Source organism: Pristiophorus japonicus, chromosome 6, assembly GCF_044704955.1.
Source record: "Pristiophorus japonicus isolate sPriJap1 chromosome 6, sPriJap1.hap1, whole genome shotgun sequence".
Taxonomy (NCBI): domain Eukaryota; kingdom Metazoa; phylum Chordata; class Chondrichthyes; family Pristiophoridae; genus Pristiophorus; species Pristiophorus japonicus.
In genome coordinates, this window is record NC_091982.1 from 253,883,346 (window position 1) to 253,900,092 (window position 16,747).

A 16,747-nucleotide genomic window follows, 5' to 3' on the forward strand; every position below is an offset into this window, starting at 1 on the left:
AGAGTCGGGATAAATGGTTCATTCTCGGGTTGGCAAACAGTAACTAGTGGGGTGCCGCAGGGATCGGTGCTGGGGCCTCAAATATTTATAATCTATATTAATGACTTGGATGAAGGGACCGAGTGTAATGTAGCCATGTTTGCTGATGCTGCATTGATGGTAGGAAAAGCAATGTGTGAGGAGGAGACAAAATATCTGCAGAGGGACCTGGACAGGCTCAGGGAGTGAGCAAACATTTGGCAGATGGAGTATAATGTGTGAAAGTGTGAGGTTATCCAGTTTGGTCAGAAAAGTAAAAAAGCAAATGATTATTTAAATGGGGAGAGATTACAAAGTGCTGTAGTACAGAGGGACCTTGTGCAAGAAACACAAAACCTTAGTATGCAAGTACAGCAAGTAATTAGGAAGGCAAATGAAATGTTGGCCTTTATTGTAAGGGGGATGGAGTATAAAAGGTTGAGCAGGTTGGGTCTATACTCATTGGAGTTTAGAAGAATGAGAGGTGATCTTATTGAAATGTATAAGATTCTGAGGGGGCTTGACAGGGTGGATGCAGAGAGGATGTTTCCCCTCGTGGGACAATCTAGAACTAGGGGGCATAGTTTCAGAATAAGGGGTCGCCCATTTAAAATGTAAATGAGGAATTTCTTCTCTGAGGGTTGTAAATCTGTGGAATTCTCTGCCCCAGTCTCACTCTCTCCCACACTGTCCCTCTCTCTCACTCTCCCTTTCTCTCACACTCCCACCCAGCAACACATTCTATCCCACCTCACCTCTTGTACCTCTGTCCCTCCTCTCTCTCTCTCTCACTTGTCATTCTCTCTCTCCCTATTTACCACTCTTCCCTCTGCCTCCTTCCCGACCATCTCTCTATCTCACTGCCCTTTCCCTCTCCCGCTCCCACTCTGTCCCCTGTGGAGGCTGGGTCATTGAATATATTTAAGGTGAAGATGGAAAGATTTTTGAACGATAAGGGAATAGAGAGTTACGGGGAGCGGGCAGGGAAGTGGAGCTGAGTCCATGATCGGATCAGCCATGATCTTATTGACTGGCGGAGCAGGCTCGAGGTGCCGTATGGCCTACTCCTGCTCCTATTTCTTATGTTCTTTATGTTCAGCAGGAGGAGATATAGGAAGGGGAGGAGATGGAAAGGGGAGGAGGAATAGGGAAGGGATGATGAGGAGAGGGAAGAGAAGGTGAAGACAACTAAGAAATTGAAGAGGAAAAATTGATATTGCCTCATTCGCTCGTTTGAGAAATTACCTAAAGCCTGGATGTTGTCCCGTGTCAATCCACACATGTGCAACTTTAACACTTGCAGATCAGGTACATGCCTCAGCTCCTGAAATATGATTTCCAAACCACTTCCAACTCTTTTATTCATGGAGAGATCCAGAACTTCCAATCTTGAAGTTACAGACAAAGCCAGTCCTTTAGAATAGAAAACAAACAAGTTAGTGCTCAAGGTACAAATGACAGAATGTACAATTCTGACTATCTGTTGCCGCTGATTTAACTAACCGACAACAGTGGATGACATGTGGAATGGAAGGTTTCAAAGGAACACTGCTGTCTCTGCACTGGATGCAGAAGATGAAGAACCTATCTTCAGTACAGAATGTCAGCTGCAATGTGCCCATCAATCTGACGGAGATTAATAATACCAGGCGCCAGTGATCATTGGAGCCAATCACCAATCCAGCGGCTGGTAATTCTAGAAAGATATCGAAGGAGGCCATTCGGCCCATCGTGCCTGTGCCGGCTCTTTGATAGAGCGATCCAATTAGTCCCACTCCCCCACGCTTTCCCCATTGCCCTGCAAATTTTCCCCCTTCAAGTATTTACCCAGTTTCTCTGCAGATGGTCTGCAGAGAGTGGATTTAAAGAGTGGTTTATTTGGGAATTTGGAAATCATAGAATCATAGAAATGTACAGCACAGAAGGAGGTCATTTCGGCCCATCGTGTCCGCGCCGGCCGACCAAGATCTATCCAGCCTAAACCCACTTTCCAGTTCTTGGTCCGTAGCTCTGTAGAATATGGCACTTTAAATGCACATCCAAGTATTTTTTAAATGTGGTGAGGGTTTCTGCCTCTACCTCCCTTTCAGGCAGTGAGTTCCAGACCCTCACCACCCTCTGCATGCTGTAAATTTCTAAAGAGTAGTGTGTGAGGCAGGGACTTTGCTTCATGGGGCACTGGCACCAGTACTGGGATAAGAGGGAGCTGTTCCATTGGGATGAGGTCCACTTGAACTGGGCTGGAACCAGTGTCCTGGCGAATCGAATAACTCGGGCAGTAGACAGAGCTTTAAACTAATGTAGGGGGGTGGGAGAATCCAGGAAAGAGTACATTTAACAGCTAGAGAAATGTCAAGGCTCTAGAGCAGAGCAGAGTTTTGGGTAAAAATAAGCAGAGGGGTCAGGAAGGGACAGAGAGAGTAACAAAGGTAATAGGGCATCAGTGACTAACGTGAAATCAGGGAAAAATAGACAAAGGTCAGAGCTAAAGGTATTATATCTGATTGTGTGAAGTATTTGCAACAAAATAGATTAATTGTTAGCGCAGATAGAAGTTAATGGATTTGATCTAATAGCCATTACGGAGACATAGTTGCAAAGTGGCTAAGGTTGGGAACAATATATTCCAGGATACTTAATTTTTTTTTAGAAGAGTTAGATGAATTGGAAAAGGAGGTGTAACCCTGATAATAAAGGATGGGATAAAGACAGTAAAGAGAAAGTAGAGAAAGGATCTTAAGCTCGTAGAATCAGTTTGGGTGGAGCTAAGAAACAACAAGTGGCTAGAAACATTGGTGGGAGTTGTTTATAGGCCCCCAAACAGTAGTTGTAATATAGGGCAAAGTGTAAATCAGGAAATTAGAAGTGCAGGTAACATGGGGGACTTTAATCCACATATACTGGGCAAACCAAGCTTGCAGAAATAGTGCAGAGGACGAATTCATGGATTGTATACAAGATAGTTTCTAGATCAGGATGTTGAGGAACCAACTAGTGAACTGGCTATTTTAGATCTAGTATTGTGCAATGAGAAAGGGTTAATTAATAACCTTGTAGTAAAGGGGCCTTTAGGAAAGAGTGACCATAACATGATAGAATTTTACATTAAGTTTGAAAGTGATTTAGTTAAATCCAAAACTAGGGTCTTAAATCTAAACAAAGGAATCTATGTAGGTATGAGGGGAGAGTTGGCTAAGGTTGATTGGGAAATTACATTAAAAGGTATGACAGTAGACAAGCAATGACTAGCATTTAAAGAATACATAATTTACAACAAACATACATCCCTTTAAGGCACAAAAACGGCAGAGGAAAAGTGGTCCAACTGTGGCTAACAAGAGAAGTTAAAGATAGTGTTAGATCAAAGGAAGAGGCTTAATATGTTGCCTAAAAAGGTGGTAAGCCTGAAGATTGGGAGGATTTTAGAATTCAGCAAAGGAGGACCAAGAAATTGATATAGAAAGGAAAATAGAATATGAGAGTAAACTAGCGAGAGACATAAAAACAGACTGTAAAAGCTTCTATAGGTATGTAAAAAGGAAAAGATTAGCAAAAGTAAATGTGGGTCCCTTACAGGCTGAGACAGGAGAAATTATAATGGTGAATAAGGAAATGGCAGAGAAATTAAACAAATACTTTGTGTCTGTCCTCACAGAAGAAGAAATGAAAAACCTTTCGGAAATAGTGGAGAACCAAGGGTCTCGCGAGAATGAGGAACTGAAAGAAATTAGTATTAGTAAAAAAATAGTACTGGAGAAATTAATGGGACTGAAAGCCAATAAATCCCCTGGACCTGATGGCTCACATCTGAAAGAGGTGGCTATAGATATAGTGGATGCATTGGTTGTCTTCTTCCAAAATTCCATAGATTCGAGAATGGTTCCCGCAGATTGGAAGGCAGCCAATGTAATCCCACTATTTAAGAAAGGAGGGAGAGAGAAAAGGGGAACTACAGACCAGTTAGCCTGACATCAGTAGTAAGTAAAATGCTAGAATCTATTATGAAGGACGTGGTAACAGGGCACTTAGAAAATAATAATAGGATTGGGCAGAGTCAACACGGATTTCTGAAGGGAAATCATGTTTGGTGGGTCTGTCGTGCCGGTGGGACAGGACAGACCCAGGGATGGTGAAGGAGGAGTCTGGGACATTGGCTGAAAGGTATGATTCTGTGAGTATGACTATGTCAGGCTGTTGCTTGACTAGTCTGTGGGATAGCTCTCCCAATTTTTTCAAAAGCCCCAGGGTTGACTGGGGTGGGTGTGTCGCTGCCGTGTCCGAAGCCGGTGTCAAGGTCGATGTCGGGTCGTCCGTCCAGTTTTATTCTTACTGTTTTTCGTAGTGGGTTGTTACAACTCAGTCTCGCTGGGCCATTTCGGAGGGCAGTTAAGAGTCAACCACATTGCTGTGGGTCTGGAGTCACATATAGGCACAGACCGGGTAAGGACGGCAGATTTCCTTCCCTAAAGGACATTAGTGAACTGGATGGGTTTTTACGACAATCCGGTAGGTTCACGTTCACCATTGTTGACACTAGCTTTTTATTCCAGCTTTATTTGGTGGAGGGAGTGAAGCTCATGGCCGTACCAGGGGGAACAGCCAGGGTGAGAGAAAGGAATGGTTTTATTAGGGACTAGGACCTCAGAGGTGATGGTGAGAGTGTGGTTGAGCAGATCGGTAGTTGGAGAAATGTCACGGTGAATGGAGGGTCAAAGGCTGGAGAGTTGAGAGTCGATAAATGCAGCTGTAAGAAATTTTGGAGAGAGTTTTTTCCAGGGGCGGATGCAGAAGGAAGTAGGATTGAGGGGGAAGCGGGATGTGGGTGGTGGGAGTGATACGAGGAAATGGTCAGTGATGGGCTTATCTGCAATTGACACGGCAGGAATAGCGAGGCCACGAGATATGGCAAGGTCAAGGGGGTGGCCGTGAATATGAGTTGGGGAGTTCACATGGAGGGAGAGATTACGGGAGAATAGGAGGGTAGTGAACTCCGGGTGGAAAACAGTAACCAATGGGGTGCCGCAGGGATCGGTGCTGGGGCCTCAACTATTTACAATCTATATTAATGACTTGGATGAAGGGACCGAGTGTAATGTAGCCAAGTTTGCTGATGATACAAAGATGGGTGGGAAAGCAAGTTGCGCGGAGGACAGGCTAAGTGAGTGGGCAAAAAATTGCCAGATGGAGTATAATGTTGGAAAATGTGAGGTTATCCACTTTGGCAGAATTAATAGAACAAATTATAATTTAAGTGGAGAAAAATTACAAAGTGCTGCAGTACAGAGAGACCTGGGGGTCCTTGTGTGTGAAACACAAAAAGTTAGTATGCAGGTACAGCAAGTAACCAGGAAGGCAAATGGAATGTTGGCCTTTATTGCAAGGGGGATAGAGTATAAAAGCAGAGAAGTCCTGCTACAACTGTGCAGGGTATTGGTGAGGCCGCACCTAGAGTACTGCATAATTTAGGTCTCCATATTTAAGGAAGGATATACTTGCATTGGAGGCGGTTCAGAGAAGGTTCACTAGGTTGATTCCGCAGATGAGGGACTCTGAAGATGACTTCTGAAGATATGTTGAGTAGTTTGGGCCTATACTCATTGGAATTCTGAAGAATGAGAGGCGATCTAATCGAAACATATAAGATAATGAGGAGGCTCGACAAGGTGGATGCAGAGAGGATATTTCCACTCACAGGGGAAACTAAAACTAGGGGACATAGTCTTAGAATAAGGGGCTGCCTATTTAAAACTGAGATGAGGAGGAATTTTTTCTCTCAGAGGGTTGTAAATCTGTGGAATTCTCTGCCCCAGAGAAATGTGGAGGCTGGGTCATTGAATATATTGAAGGCGGAGATACAGATTTTTGAGCGATAAGGGAGTAAAGGGTTATGGGGAACGGGCAGGGAAGTGGAGCTGAGTCCAAGATCAGATCCAGCCATGATCTTATTGAATGGCGGAGCAGGCTCGAGGGGCCAAATGGCCGACTCCTGCTCCTATTTCTTATGTTCTTGTGTTCCTTTTGAAAGTTACGATGAATCTGCGTCCACCACTGATCTCAAGCAGCACATTCCAGATCACAGCTGGCTGCGTACAATTTTCCTCATGTCGCCTCTGGTTCTTTTCACAATCACCTTAAACCTATGTCCTCTGGTTACTGATGCTTCTGCCACTGGAAACAGTTGCTCTTTACTTACTCTATCAAAACCCTTCATGATTTTGAACATCTCTAATAAATCTCCCCTTAACCTTCTCTACTCGAAGAACAACCCCAACTTCTGCAGTCTCTCCTTGTAACTGAAGTTCCTCATCCCTGGAAGACAGACAGAGTGCAAGTGAGAGAGAGGGAGACAGACAAGAGCGCGAGAGAGGGACCGAGCGCGAGAGAGGGACCGAGCGCGAGACAGGGACCGAGCGCGAGACAGGGACCGAGCGCGAGACAGACTTGCATTTTATATTGCACCTTTCACGACCACCGGACATCTCAAAGCGCTTTACAGCCAATGAAGTACTTTTGGAGTACAGTCAGTGTTGTAATGTGGGAAACGTGGCAGCCAATTTGCGCACAGCAAACTCCCACAAACAGCAATTTGATATGAACAGATAAACTTTTTTTGTTATGTTGATTGAGGGTTAAATATCAGCCAGGACATTGGGGATAACTCTCCTGCTCTTCTTCAAAATAGCGCCATGGGATCTTTTACGTCCACCTGAGCGAGCAGACGGGGCCTCAGTTTAACATCTCATCTGAAAGACGGCACCTCCGACAGTGCAGCGCTCCCTCAGCACTGCACTGGAGTGTCAGCCTTGATTTTTGTGCTCAAGTCTCTGGAGTGGGACTTGAACCCACAACCTTCTGACTCAGAGGCGAGTGTGCTGCCCACTGAGCCACAGCTGGCACTGGACACAATACTCCAGCTGCGGTCTAACCAGTGTTTTATAAAAGGTAGAACATAACTTCCTTGTTTTTGTACTTTTCTAAAAGATCCCATGGCATTTTTGGAAGATGAGCAGGGGAGTTCTCCCAGTGTCCTGGGATCAACAGTTACCCATAACCAACATCACGGAAACAGATTATCTGTTTGAGAGATCCTGTTGTGTGCAAATTGGCTTCCGCGTTTCCCACATTACAACAGTAACTCCACTTCAAAAGTACTTCATTAGCTGTAAAGCGCTTTTGGGCATCCCGGGGTGTGAAAGGCGCGATAGAAATGCAAGTTCTTTATATTTATTCTTAAATGCGAGGGCGATACTGGTAAAGCCGCATTTATTGCACATGGAGTTGCCCCACGGCTATGTAGTGTGAACTGGGGGTCTGTGTAGGCCAGGCTGGGTAAGGACACTGGGTTCCCTGCCCCAAGGAAACCAGTTGGGTTTTTAAAAAGGGTGTGCAAATTGGCTTCCACGTTTCCCACATTACAACAGTAACTCCACTTCAAAAGTACTTCATTCTATTTATAACCCCTCAGGTTCAGATAGGTTGATTAATCCAACACTCCTCCCACTCTGGGGCAGTACTGCATTGGTCAGTGTTTGTAATCTCAGCCCCATCACTAAGGGCGGGATAAACAATAACTTCAGGGACAGTAGTTCCCAGGACAGTCCCCACATCCTCCTCAGCAGTTCTGCTAGTCAGAATAGGAATCGCAGGATAGCTAAGATGAATACGTGGCTTGAGCAGTGGTGCAGCAGGGAAGGATTCAAATTCCTGGCGCATTGGAACCGGTTCTGGGGGAGGTGGGACCAGTACAAACCGGACGGTCTGCACCTGGGCAGGACCGGAACCAATGTCCAAGGGGGAGTGTTTGCTAGTGCTGTTGGGGAGGAGTTAAACTAATATGGCAGGGGGATGGGAACCAATGCAGGGAGACAGAGGGAAACAAAATGGAGACAGAAGCAAAAGACAGAAAGGAGATGAGTAAAAGTGGAGGGCAGAGAAACCCAAGGCAATAAACAAAAAGGGCAACTGTGCAGCAAAATTCTAAAGGGTCAAAGTGTAATAAAAAGGCAAGTCTGAAAGCTCGGTGCCTCAATGCGAGGAGTATTCGGAACCCAGGAGAGGGCTCTGAGCTAGTTAGAGTGGGTGAGAGCTCAGATGAACATTACCCCAAGAAAGAATGCAAAAGGCAGGAGGCAACAGAGCAGAGTAGCACTGGGGTAAGTGTAAACCACAAGGTGATAGGAAGGGACAATATGTATGAATATAAAGAGGCTGCAGGAGGGGTCAAAACTAAAAATCATGGTTTAAAAACTAGTATTAAAACACTACCTAAATGCACGCAGCATTCGAAATAAAGTAAATGAGTTGACGGCACCAATCATTACAAATGGGTATGATTTGGTGGCCATTATAGAAATGTGGTTGCAGGGTGGCCAAGACTGGGAATTAAACATACAGGGGTATCTGACAATTCGGAAAGATAGACAAGAAGGGAAAGGAGGTGGGGTAGCTCTGTCAATAAAGGATGATATCAGGGCAGTTGTGAGAGACGATATTGGCTCTAATGAACAAAATGTTGAATCATTGTGGGTGGAGATTAGAGATAGTAAGGGGAAAAAGTCACTGGTGGGCGTAGTTTATAGGCCGCCAAATAATAACTTCACGGTGGGGCGGACAATAATCAAGGAAATAATGGAGGCATGTGAAAAAGAAACGGCAGTAATCATGGGGGATTTTAACCTACATATCGATTGGTCAAATCAAATCGCACGGGGTAGCCTTGAGGAAGAATTCATAGAATGCATACGGGATTGTTTCTTAGAACAGTATGTTACAGAACCTACAAGGGAGCAAGCTATCTTAGATCTGGTCCTGTGTAATGAGACAGGAATAATAAACAATCTGCTAGTAAAAGATCCTCTCGGAATGAGTGATCACAATATGGTTGAATTTGTAATACAGATTGAGGGTGAGGAAGTAGTGTCTCAAACGAGCGTACTATGCTTAAACAAAGGGGACTACCGTGGGATGAGGGCAGAGTTGGCTAAAGTAGACTGGGAACACAGACTAAACGGTGGCACAATTGAGGAACAGTGGAGGACTTTTAAGGAGCTCTTTCATAGTGCTCAACAAAAATATATTCCAGTGAAAAAGAAGGGCGGTAAGAGAAGGGATAACCAGCCATGGATAACCAAGGAAATAAAGGAGAGTATCAAATTAAAAACCAATGCGTATAAGGTGGTCAAGGTTAGTGGGAAACTAGAAGATTGGGAAAATTCTAAACGACAGCAAAGAATGACTAAGAAAGCAATAAAGAAAGGAAAGATAGATTACGAAAGTAAACTTGCGCAAAACATAAAAACAGACAGTAAAAGCTTTTACCGATACATAAAACGGAAAAGAGTGACTAAAGTAAATGTTGGTCCCTTAAAGATGAGAAGGGGGATTTAATAATGAGAAATGTGGAAATGGCTGAGACCTTAAACAATTATTTTGCTTCGGTCTTCACAGTGGAAGACACAAAAACCATGCCAAAAATTGCTGGTCATGGGAATGTGGGAAGGAAGGACCTTGAGATAATCACTATCACTAGGGGGATAGTGCTGGACAGGTTAATGGGACTCAAGGTAGACAAGTCCCCTAGTCCTGATGAAATGCATTCCAGGGTATTAAAAGAGATGGCGGAAGTTATAGCAGATGCATTCATTATAATCTACCAAAATTCTCTGGACTCTGGGGAGGTACCATCGGATTGGAAAGCAGCTAATGTAATGCCTCTGTTTAAAAAAGGGGGCAGACAAAAGGCAGGTAACTATAGGCCAGTTAGTTTAACATCTGTAGTGGGGAAAATGCTTGAAGCTATCATTAAGGAAGAAATAGCGGGACATCTAGATCAGAACAGTGCAATTAAGCAGACGCAACATGGATTCATGAAGGGGAAATCATAATTAACTAATTTACCGGAATTTTTAGAGGATATAACGAGCATGGTGGATAGAGGTGTACCGATGGATGTGGTGTATTTAGATTTCCAAAAGGCATTCGATAAGGTGCCACAAAAAAAGGTTACTGCAGAAGATAAAGGTACGCGGAGTCAGAGGAAATGTATTAGCATCGATAGAGAATTGGCTGGCTAACAGAAAGCAGAGAGTTGGGTTAAATGGGTCTTTTTTGGGTTGGAAATCGGTGGTTAGTGGTGTGCCACAGGGATCGGTGCTGGAACCACAACTGTTTACAATATACATAGACGACCTGGAAGAGGGGACAGAGTGTAGTGTAACAAAATTTGCAGATGACACAAAGATTAGTGGGAAAGCGGGTTGTGTAGAGGACACAGAGAGGCTGCAAAGAGATTTAGATAGGTTAAGCAAATGGGCTAAGGTTTGGCAGATGGAATACAATGTCGGAAAATGTGAGGTCATTCACCTTGGAAAAAAAAAACAGTAAAAGGGAATATTATTTTAATGGAGAGAAATTACAACATGCTGCGGTGCAGAGGGACCTGGGGGTCCTTGTGCATGAATCCCAAAAAGTTAGTTTGCAGGTGCAGCAGGTAATCAGGAAGGCGAATGGAATGTTGGCCTTCATTGCGAGAGGGATGGAGTACAAAAGCAGGGTGGTCCTGCTGCAACTGTATAGGGTATTGGTGAGGCTGCACTTGGAGTACTGCATGCAGTTTTGGTCACCTTACTTAAGGAAGAATATACTAGCCTTGGAGGGGGTACAGAGACGATTCACTAGGCTGATTCCGGAGATGAGGGGGTTACCTTATGATGATAGATTGAGTAGACTGGGTCTTTACTCGTTGGAGTTCAGAAGGATGAGGGGTGATCTTATAGAAACATTTAAAATAATGAAAGGGATCGACAAGATAGAGGCAGAGAGGTTGTTTCCACTGGTCGGGGAGACTAGAACTAGGGGGCACAGCCTCAAAATACGGGGGGGGGGGGGGGGGGCAATTTAAAACCGAGTTGAGAAGGAATTTCTTCTCCCAGAGGGTTGTGAATCTGTGGAATTCTCTGCCCAAGGAAGCAGTTGAGGCTAGCTCATTGAATGTATTCAAATCACAGATAGATAGATTTTTAACCAATAAGGGAATTAAGGGTTATGGGGAGCGGGCGGGTAAGTGGAGCTGAGTCCACGGCCAGATCAGCCATGATCTTATTGAATGGCGGAGCAGGCTCGAGGGGCTAGATGGCCTACTCCTGTTTCTTCTTATGTTCTTCTTATGTTCTTCTTATGTTCTTCTTATGTTCTTCTTATGTTCTTCTTATGTTCTTCTTATGTTCTTCTTATGTTCTTTCCAGGGTGTAGGTAATACAGAGGAGGACGGCAACAAAATACAGGAAGACATTAATAAGCTTGCAGAATGGGCGTGGAATTGGCAACAGATAAGTTTGAGGTGCTGCATTTTGTTCGAAAGAATCAGGAGGCCACGTACTCCTTGGAAAATATGTCCAAATGGGGCGGAGGAGCCGCGGGATCGGGGTCACAGACACACAGTAGTAGCGACGCAGGTTAATGGGGCCATTAAAACAAACACAGCACTGGGGAGCATTTCTGGGGGGATAGAATTGAAAAACAGAGCAGTTGTGTTCTACTTGTATCAAACCCTGGTTAGACCACACTTGGAGGACTGGTCTTCATATTATAAAAAGAATATAGAGGCACTAGAGGACTTGCAAAAAAGATTTCCTAGAATGAAACCAGAACTGAGAGGTTATAACAACAACAAAAACTTGTATTTATATAGTGCCTTTAACATAGTAAAACATCCCAAGGTGCTTCAACAGGAGCATTCATAGAATCATAGAATGATTACAGCACAGAAGGAGGCCATTCAACCCGTCGAGCCCGTGCCGGCTCTCTGCAAGAGCACTTTAGCCAGTCCCACTCCCGTGCCCTTTCCCCATAGCCTTGCTAATTTTTTTCTTTCAGCTACTTATCCAACTCCCTTTTGAAAGCCCCGATTGAATCTGCCTCCAGCACTCTTCCAGGCAGTGCATTTCAGATCCAGATTATTTGGCTGGGGGTGATTTGGCCGAAGATTTGCAGGGCCACGGGGAAAGGGCGGGGGGAGTGGGACGAGCTGAGCTCTGGCAGAGAGACGGCACGGCACATTTGCAGAAACCGTTTCTGCACCCTCTCCAAGGCCTTCATATCCTTCCTAAAGTGCGGTGCCCAGAATTGGACACAATACTCCAGTTGAGACCGAACCAGTGTTTTATACAGGTTCATCATAACTCCCTTGCTTTTGTACTTTTATGCCTCTATTCATGAAGCCCAGGATCTCATAAGCTTTCTTCTAACCATTTTCTCAACCTGCCTGCCACCTTCAACGATTTGTGCACAGAAAACCCCAGGTCTCTCTCTGTTCCTGTACCCCCTTTAGGATTGTATCCTTTAGTTTATGTTGTCTCTCCTCATTTTTTCTACCAAAAGCATTATCTAACAAAATATGACAGCAATCCACATAAGGAGATATCAGAGCAGATGAAGGAGGAAAGAGAGGTAGAGAGGCGGAGAGGTTTAGGGAGGGAGTTCCAGAACTTGGGGCCTTGGCAGCTGATGCATGGCCACCAATGGTTGATCAGTTATAATCAGGGATGCTCAAGAGGCCAGAATTAGAAGAACGCAGATATCGCGGAGGTTTGTGGGGCTGGAGGAGATTACAGAGATAGGGAGGGGCGAGGCCATGGAGGGATTTGAAAAGAATAATAAGAATTTTTAAATCAAGGCGTTGCTTAACCGGGAGCCAATGTAGGTCTGCGAGTACAGAGGTGATGGGTGAACAGGACTTGGTGCAAGTTGGGACACAGGGCAGCAGAGTTTTGGATAACCCTTAAGTTTACGGAGGGTAGAATGTGGGAGGCCAGCCAGGAATGAGTTGGAATAGTCAATTATAGAGCTAATAAAGGCACGGATGGAGGTTTCAGCAGCGGATGAGTCGGGCGATAATACGGAGGTGGAAATAGTCGGTCTTAGTGATGGTGCAGATGTGGTCGGAAGATCATCTCGGGGTCAGATATCACACCCAGGTTGCGAACTGTGTGGTTCCGCCTCAGACAGTTGCCTGGGAGAGGGATGGAATCGATGGCTGGGGAATGGAGATTATGGCGGGGACCGAAGACATTGGATTTGGTCTTCGGGATGTTTAGTTGGAGGAAATTTCTGCTCATCCCATATTGGATGTCGGACGAGCAGTCTGGAAATCTAGAGACAGTGGGAGGGGTCGAGAGAGCTGGTGGTGAGGTAGAGCTGGGTGTCGTCAGCATACATGTGGAAACTGACGCTGTGTTTTAGGATGATGTCGCCGAGAGGCAGTATGTAGATGAGAAATAGGAGGGAGCCAAGGATAGATCCTTGGGGGACACCAGAGGTAACGATGCGGAAGTGGGAAGAGAAGCCAATGCAGGTGATTCTCTGGCTATGATTAGATAGATAAGAATGGAACCAGGCGAGTGCAGTCCCACCCAGCTGGATGACGATGGAGAGGCGTTAGAGGAGGTTAGAGTGGTCAACCGTGTCAAAGGCTGCAGACAGATTGAGAAGGACATGAAGAGATGGTTTACCTTTGTCACAGTCCCAGAGGATGTAATTTGTGACTTTGATAAGAGCTGTTTCGGTACTGTGGCAGGGGCGGGAAACTGATTTAATAATGGAGTTCCGGGAAAGATGGCCACAGATTTGGGAGAGGACAACACTCGAGAGGAAATGGGGTTTGGACATGGGGTAGTAAGCTAGCAAGGACGGAAGGGTCAAGGGTTGGTTTTTTGAGGAGCGCGGTGATGACGGCAGATTTGAGGGAGAGGGCAGAACCCGAGGAGAGAGAACCATTAACAATATCAGCTAACGGGGGAGCCAGGAAGGGAAGTTGGGTGGTCAATGGTTGAGTGGGAATAGGGTCGAGGGACCAGGAGGTGGTTCTCATGAACAGGATGCGCATGGAGAAGGCATGACAGGAGATGGGAGAGAAACTAGAGAAAGATGAGAGTTCAGGGCTAGGGCAGAGGGGAATCCTAGAGGAAGTTTGGCCCGGTGTGCTCGGAGAAGGGTCGAAAGCAGAGATCGGATGGACTCAATCTTGCTGACAAAGTTCATGAGCTCCTCTCACTTGTTGTTGGAGGTGAGGGAATGAGGAAATATGGGAGAGGGATGTGAAAAGATGGTTTGCAGGAGACAATAGAAGCTGGGGCCAATCTTTGCATTTCAGAATGATTCTGGAATAGTGAACAATTTTGGCAGATGAGAATAGGACCCGATAATGCTTTATGTGGTTCAGCTAAATCTGGCGGTGAACGGCTAAACAAGTTGTTCGTCATATCCATTCAAGTCTGTGTTCCTTGGACTTAATGGAGTGAAGTTGAGAGCTGCACCAGGGAAACGGCCCGGGTGAGAGAGTAATGTTTTTGTTGGGGACGAGGGCATCAAAGCTGAAGGTGAGGGTGCAGTTGAGCAGAAATGTCATGGTGCTTGGAGGGCAAATGGCTAAAAAGTTGGGATTTTGAAAGTGAATTGGGAGAGAGTTATTTTCCAGGGGCGGACCAGAAGGAAGTAGGATTGGCGGGGGAAGGGGGATGTGGGTGGAGAGATATACGAGGAAGTGGTCAGAGATGGCCTTACCTACAATTGGCATGAAGGGAGTAGCGAGGCCACACGAGATGGTAAGGTCCGGGGGGGGGGGGCGTTGGGGGGACTGGCGTGAATAGGGGTTGGGGAGTTCACATGGAGGGAGAGATTAAGGGAAGATAGGAGCGCAGTGAACTCAGAAGAGAGGGCACGATGACGTGACATGGAGGTTGAAATCACCGAGGAGGAGAAGTCACTCGGTGCAAAGGCTGAGGGGCAGCACACACAGTGAGGGTAGCTGATCAGTTGACAGTGTCCACAGGTTCAGCACTGGGAAGGGCGAGTTGGACGGAGAGGAGATTGGCAAGATTAGCCCGCAGCTGGTGCACTGGGCGGGAAGGTCAGCGAAAGAGGAGGATGGGACAGTCAGGGCTGTTGCTCGTGAGGAGGCAGTGACGAGTGCCTCGATGGGCCCTTTGGGGGATGCCAAGAGAGGCACAGAGGGAAAGCTGTAGGCTTATCCAAGAGTCGAGCCTGGGATGGCGGCAGGAGGATAGGAAGGTCGAGGAATGCTGAAGGGTTGGGGTAGGGATTTGGGAGGGCAGAGTACCCGAGAGGGGAGAAAATTAAAGGAGTTATGATGACAGGAGAGAGGGGCCGAGAAGGAGTAAAGAGAAAAGAAGTAATAAAGCGGAAGATAAAAGTCAAAATAGAAGTGATGGGCTCGGGTCGGCAGCCAAAACACACACACACAAATGGACACGGAAAACTCGTTACATAGGCCTGTTACGTAGCAATCACTAGGATACATATATCCTGGCTATACCCATCAGGAAAGATTGAGAAAAGAGGCCGAGCCTGTTCCGGAAAAGAGAAGACCGAGTGGTGACCTGATAGAGGTCTTTAAGATCATGAAAGGACTTGATGGGTCAGACATAGAGAAGATGTTTCCACTTGAGGGGAACTCGAGGCCATCAATATCAGATAGTCACTAATAAATCTAATGGAGAATTCAGGAGAAACTTCATTATCCAGAGAGCGGTGAGAATGTGGAACTCGCTGCCACAGGGAGTGGTTGAGGCGAATAGCAGGGATGCATTTAAGGGGAAGCTGGATAAACACACGAGATAAAGGAATAGAAGGTTATGCTGAGATGATGTAAGGTGGGAGGCAGCTCGTGTGGAGCATAAACACCGGCACAGACCCGATGGACCAAATGGCCTGTTTTTGTGCTGTAAACACTAAGTAACTTTGTAACATTTTTCAAGTCCAGTGAACCGACAATAATTCACCTTAAAAAATAAAAACCACTTCATTTTAAAATTTCAATGATTTGCTTCTTTTAGAAAAAACATTAACAAAGTAAAACTCTGCATTTTCAAAATTTGAATTTTTGTTTGCTTTTACTGACAACACAACCTTGCTGAGACACTAGTTCACAAGAATAAAATTCTAAACAAAACAACTCCTTTAAGTTTGTGTAAGCGAATATTACCCAAGGCCATCCCATCGTCTGCAGTTAGGTTACAATCGACCAGCTTTAGAGTCTTCAGCTTACAGTCCAGTTTGAGTTTCTGCAGAAAGAGAGCGAGATTCCCTCCCAAATCACTGTTCCAGGATAAATCAATCTCTTCAACGTTGGGCAGATGTTGGACGCAGTCACCTGCAAAGCAATTCCACTATTAGCTTTCCATTGAACTTCCTGATGAATATTTATACAAAAAAAATGTTTGAAATAACTTATATTCTATACCTTAATTATGCTTCAGGAACTGTCCCCTAGTGAGGGCCAGTACCTTCAGGAACTGTACCCCAGGGAGAGTCAGCACCTTCAGGAACTGTACCCCAGGGAGAGTCAGCACCTTCAGGAACTGTACCCAGGGTTGCCAATGTAACCCCACTTTTTAAAAAAGGAGGGAGAGAGAAAACAGGGAATTATAGACCGGTCAGCCTGACCTCAGTAGTGGGTAAAATGATGGAATCAATTATTAAGGATGTCATAGCAGCGCATTTGGAAAATGGTGACATGATAGGTCCAAGTCAGCATGGATTTGTGAAAGGGAAATCATGCTTGACAAATCTTCTGGAATTTTTTTGAGGATGTTTCCAGTAAAGTGGACAAAGGAGAACCAGTTGATGTGGTATATTTGGACTTTCAGAAGGCTTTCGACAAGGTCCCACACAAGAGATTAATGTGCAAAGTTAAAGCACATGGGATTGGGGG

The 16,747-nt window shown here is 45.4% G+C and overlaps 1 protein-coding gene across 1 annotated transcript in view; it reads right to left on the reverse strand.

Annotated features, from left to right (window-relative positions):
* Positions 1-16,747, reverse strand: part of LOC139266044 (leucine-rich repeat-containing protein 31-like) — a 73,718-nt gene that overhangs the window by 33,920 nt on the left and 23,051 nt on the right. The window contains exons 6-7 of the mRNA XM_070883846.1: positions 16,019-16,186; positions 1,264-1,431 (exon numbers count right to left, since the gene is read on the reverse strand). Of these exons, the coding sequence (XP_070739947.1) occupies positions 1,264-1,431; positions 16,019-16,186 (336 nt within the window). The remainder of the gene's footprint in view (positions 1-1,263; positions 1,432-16,018; positions 16,187-16,747) is intronic.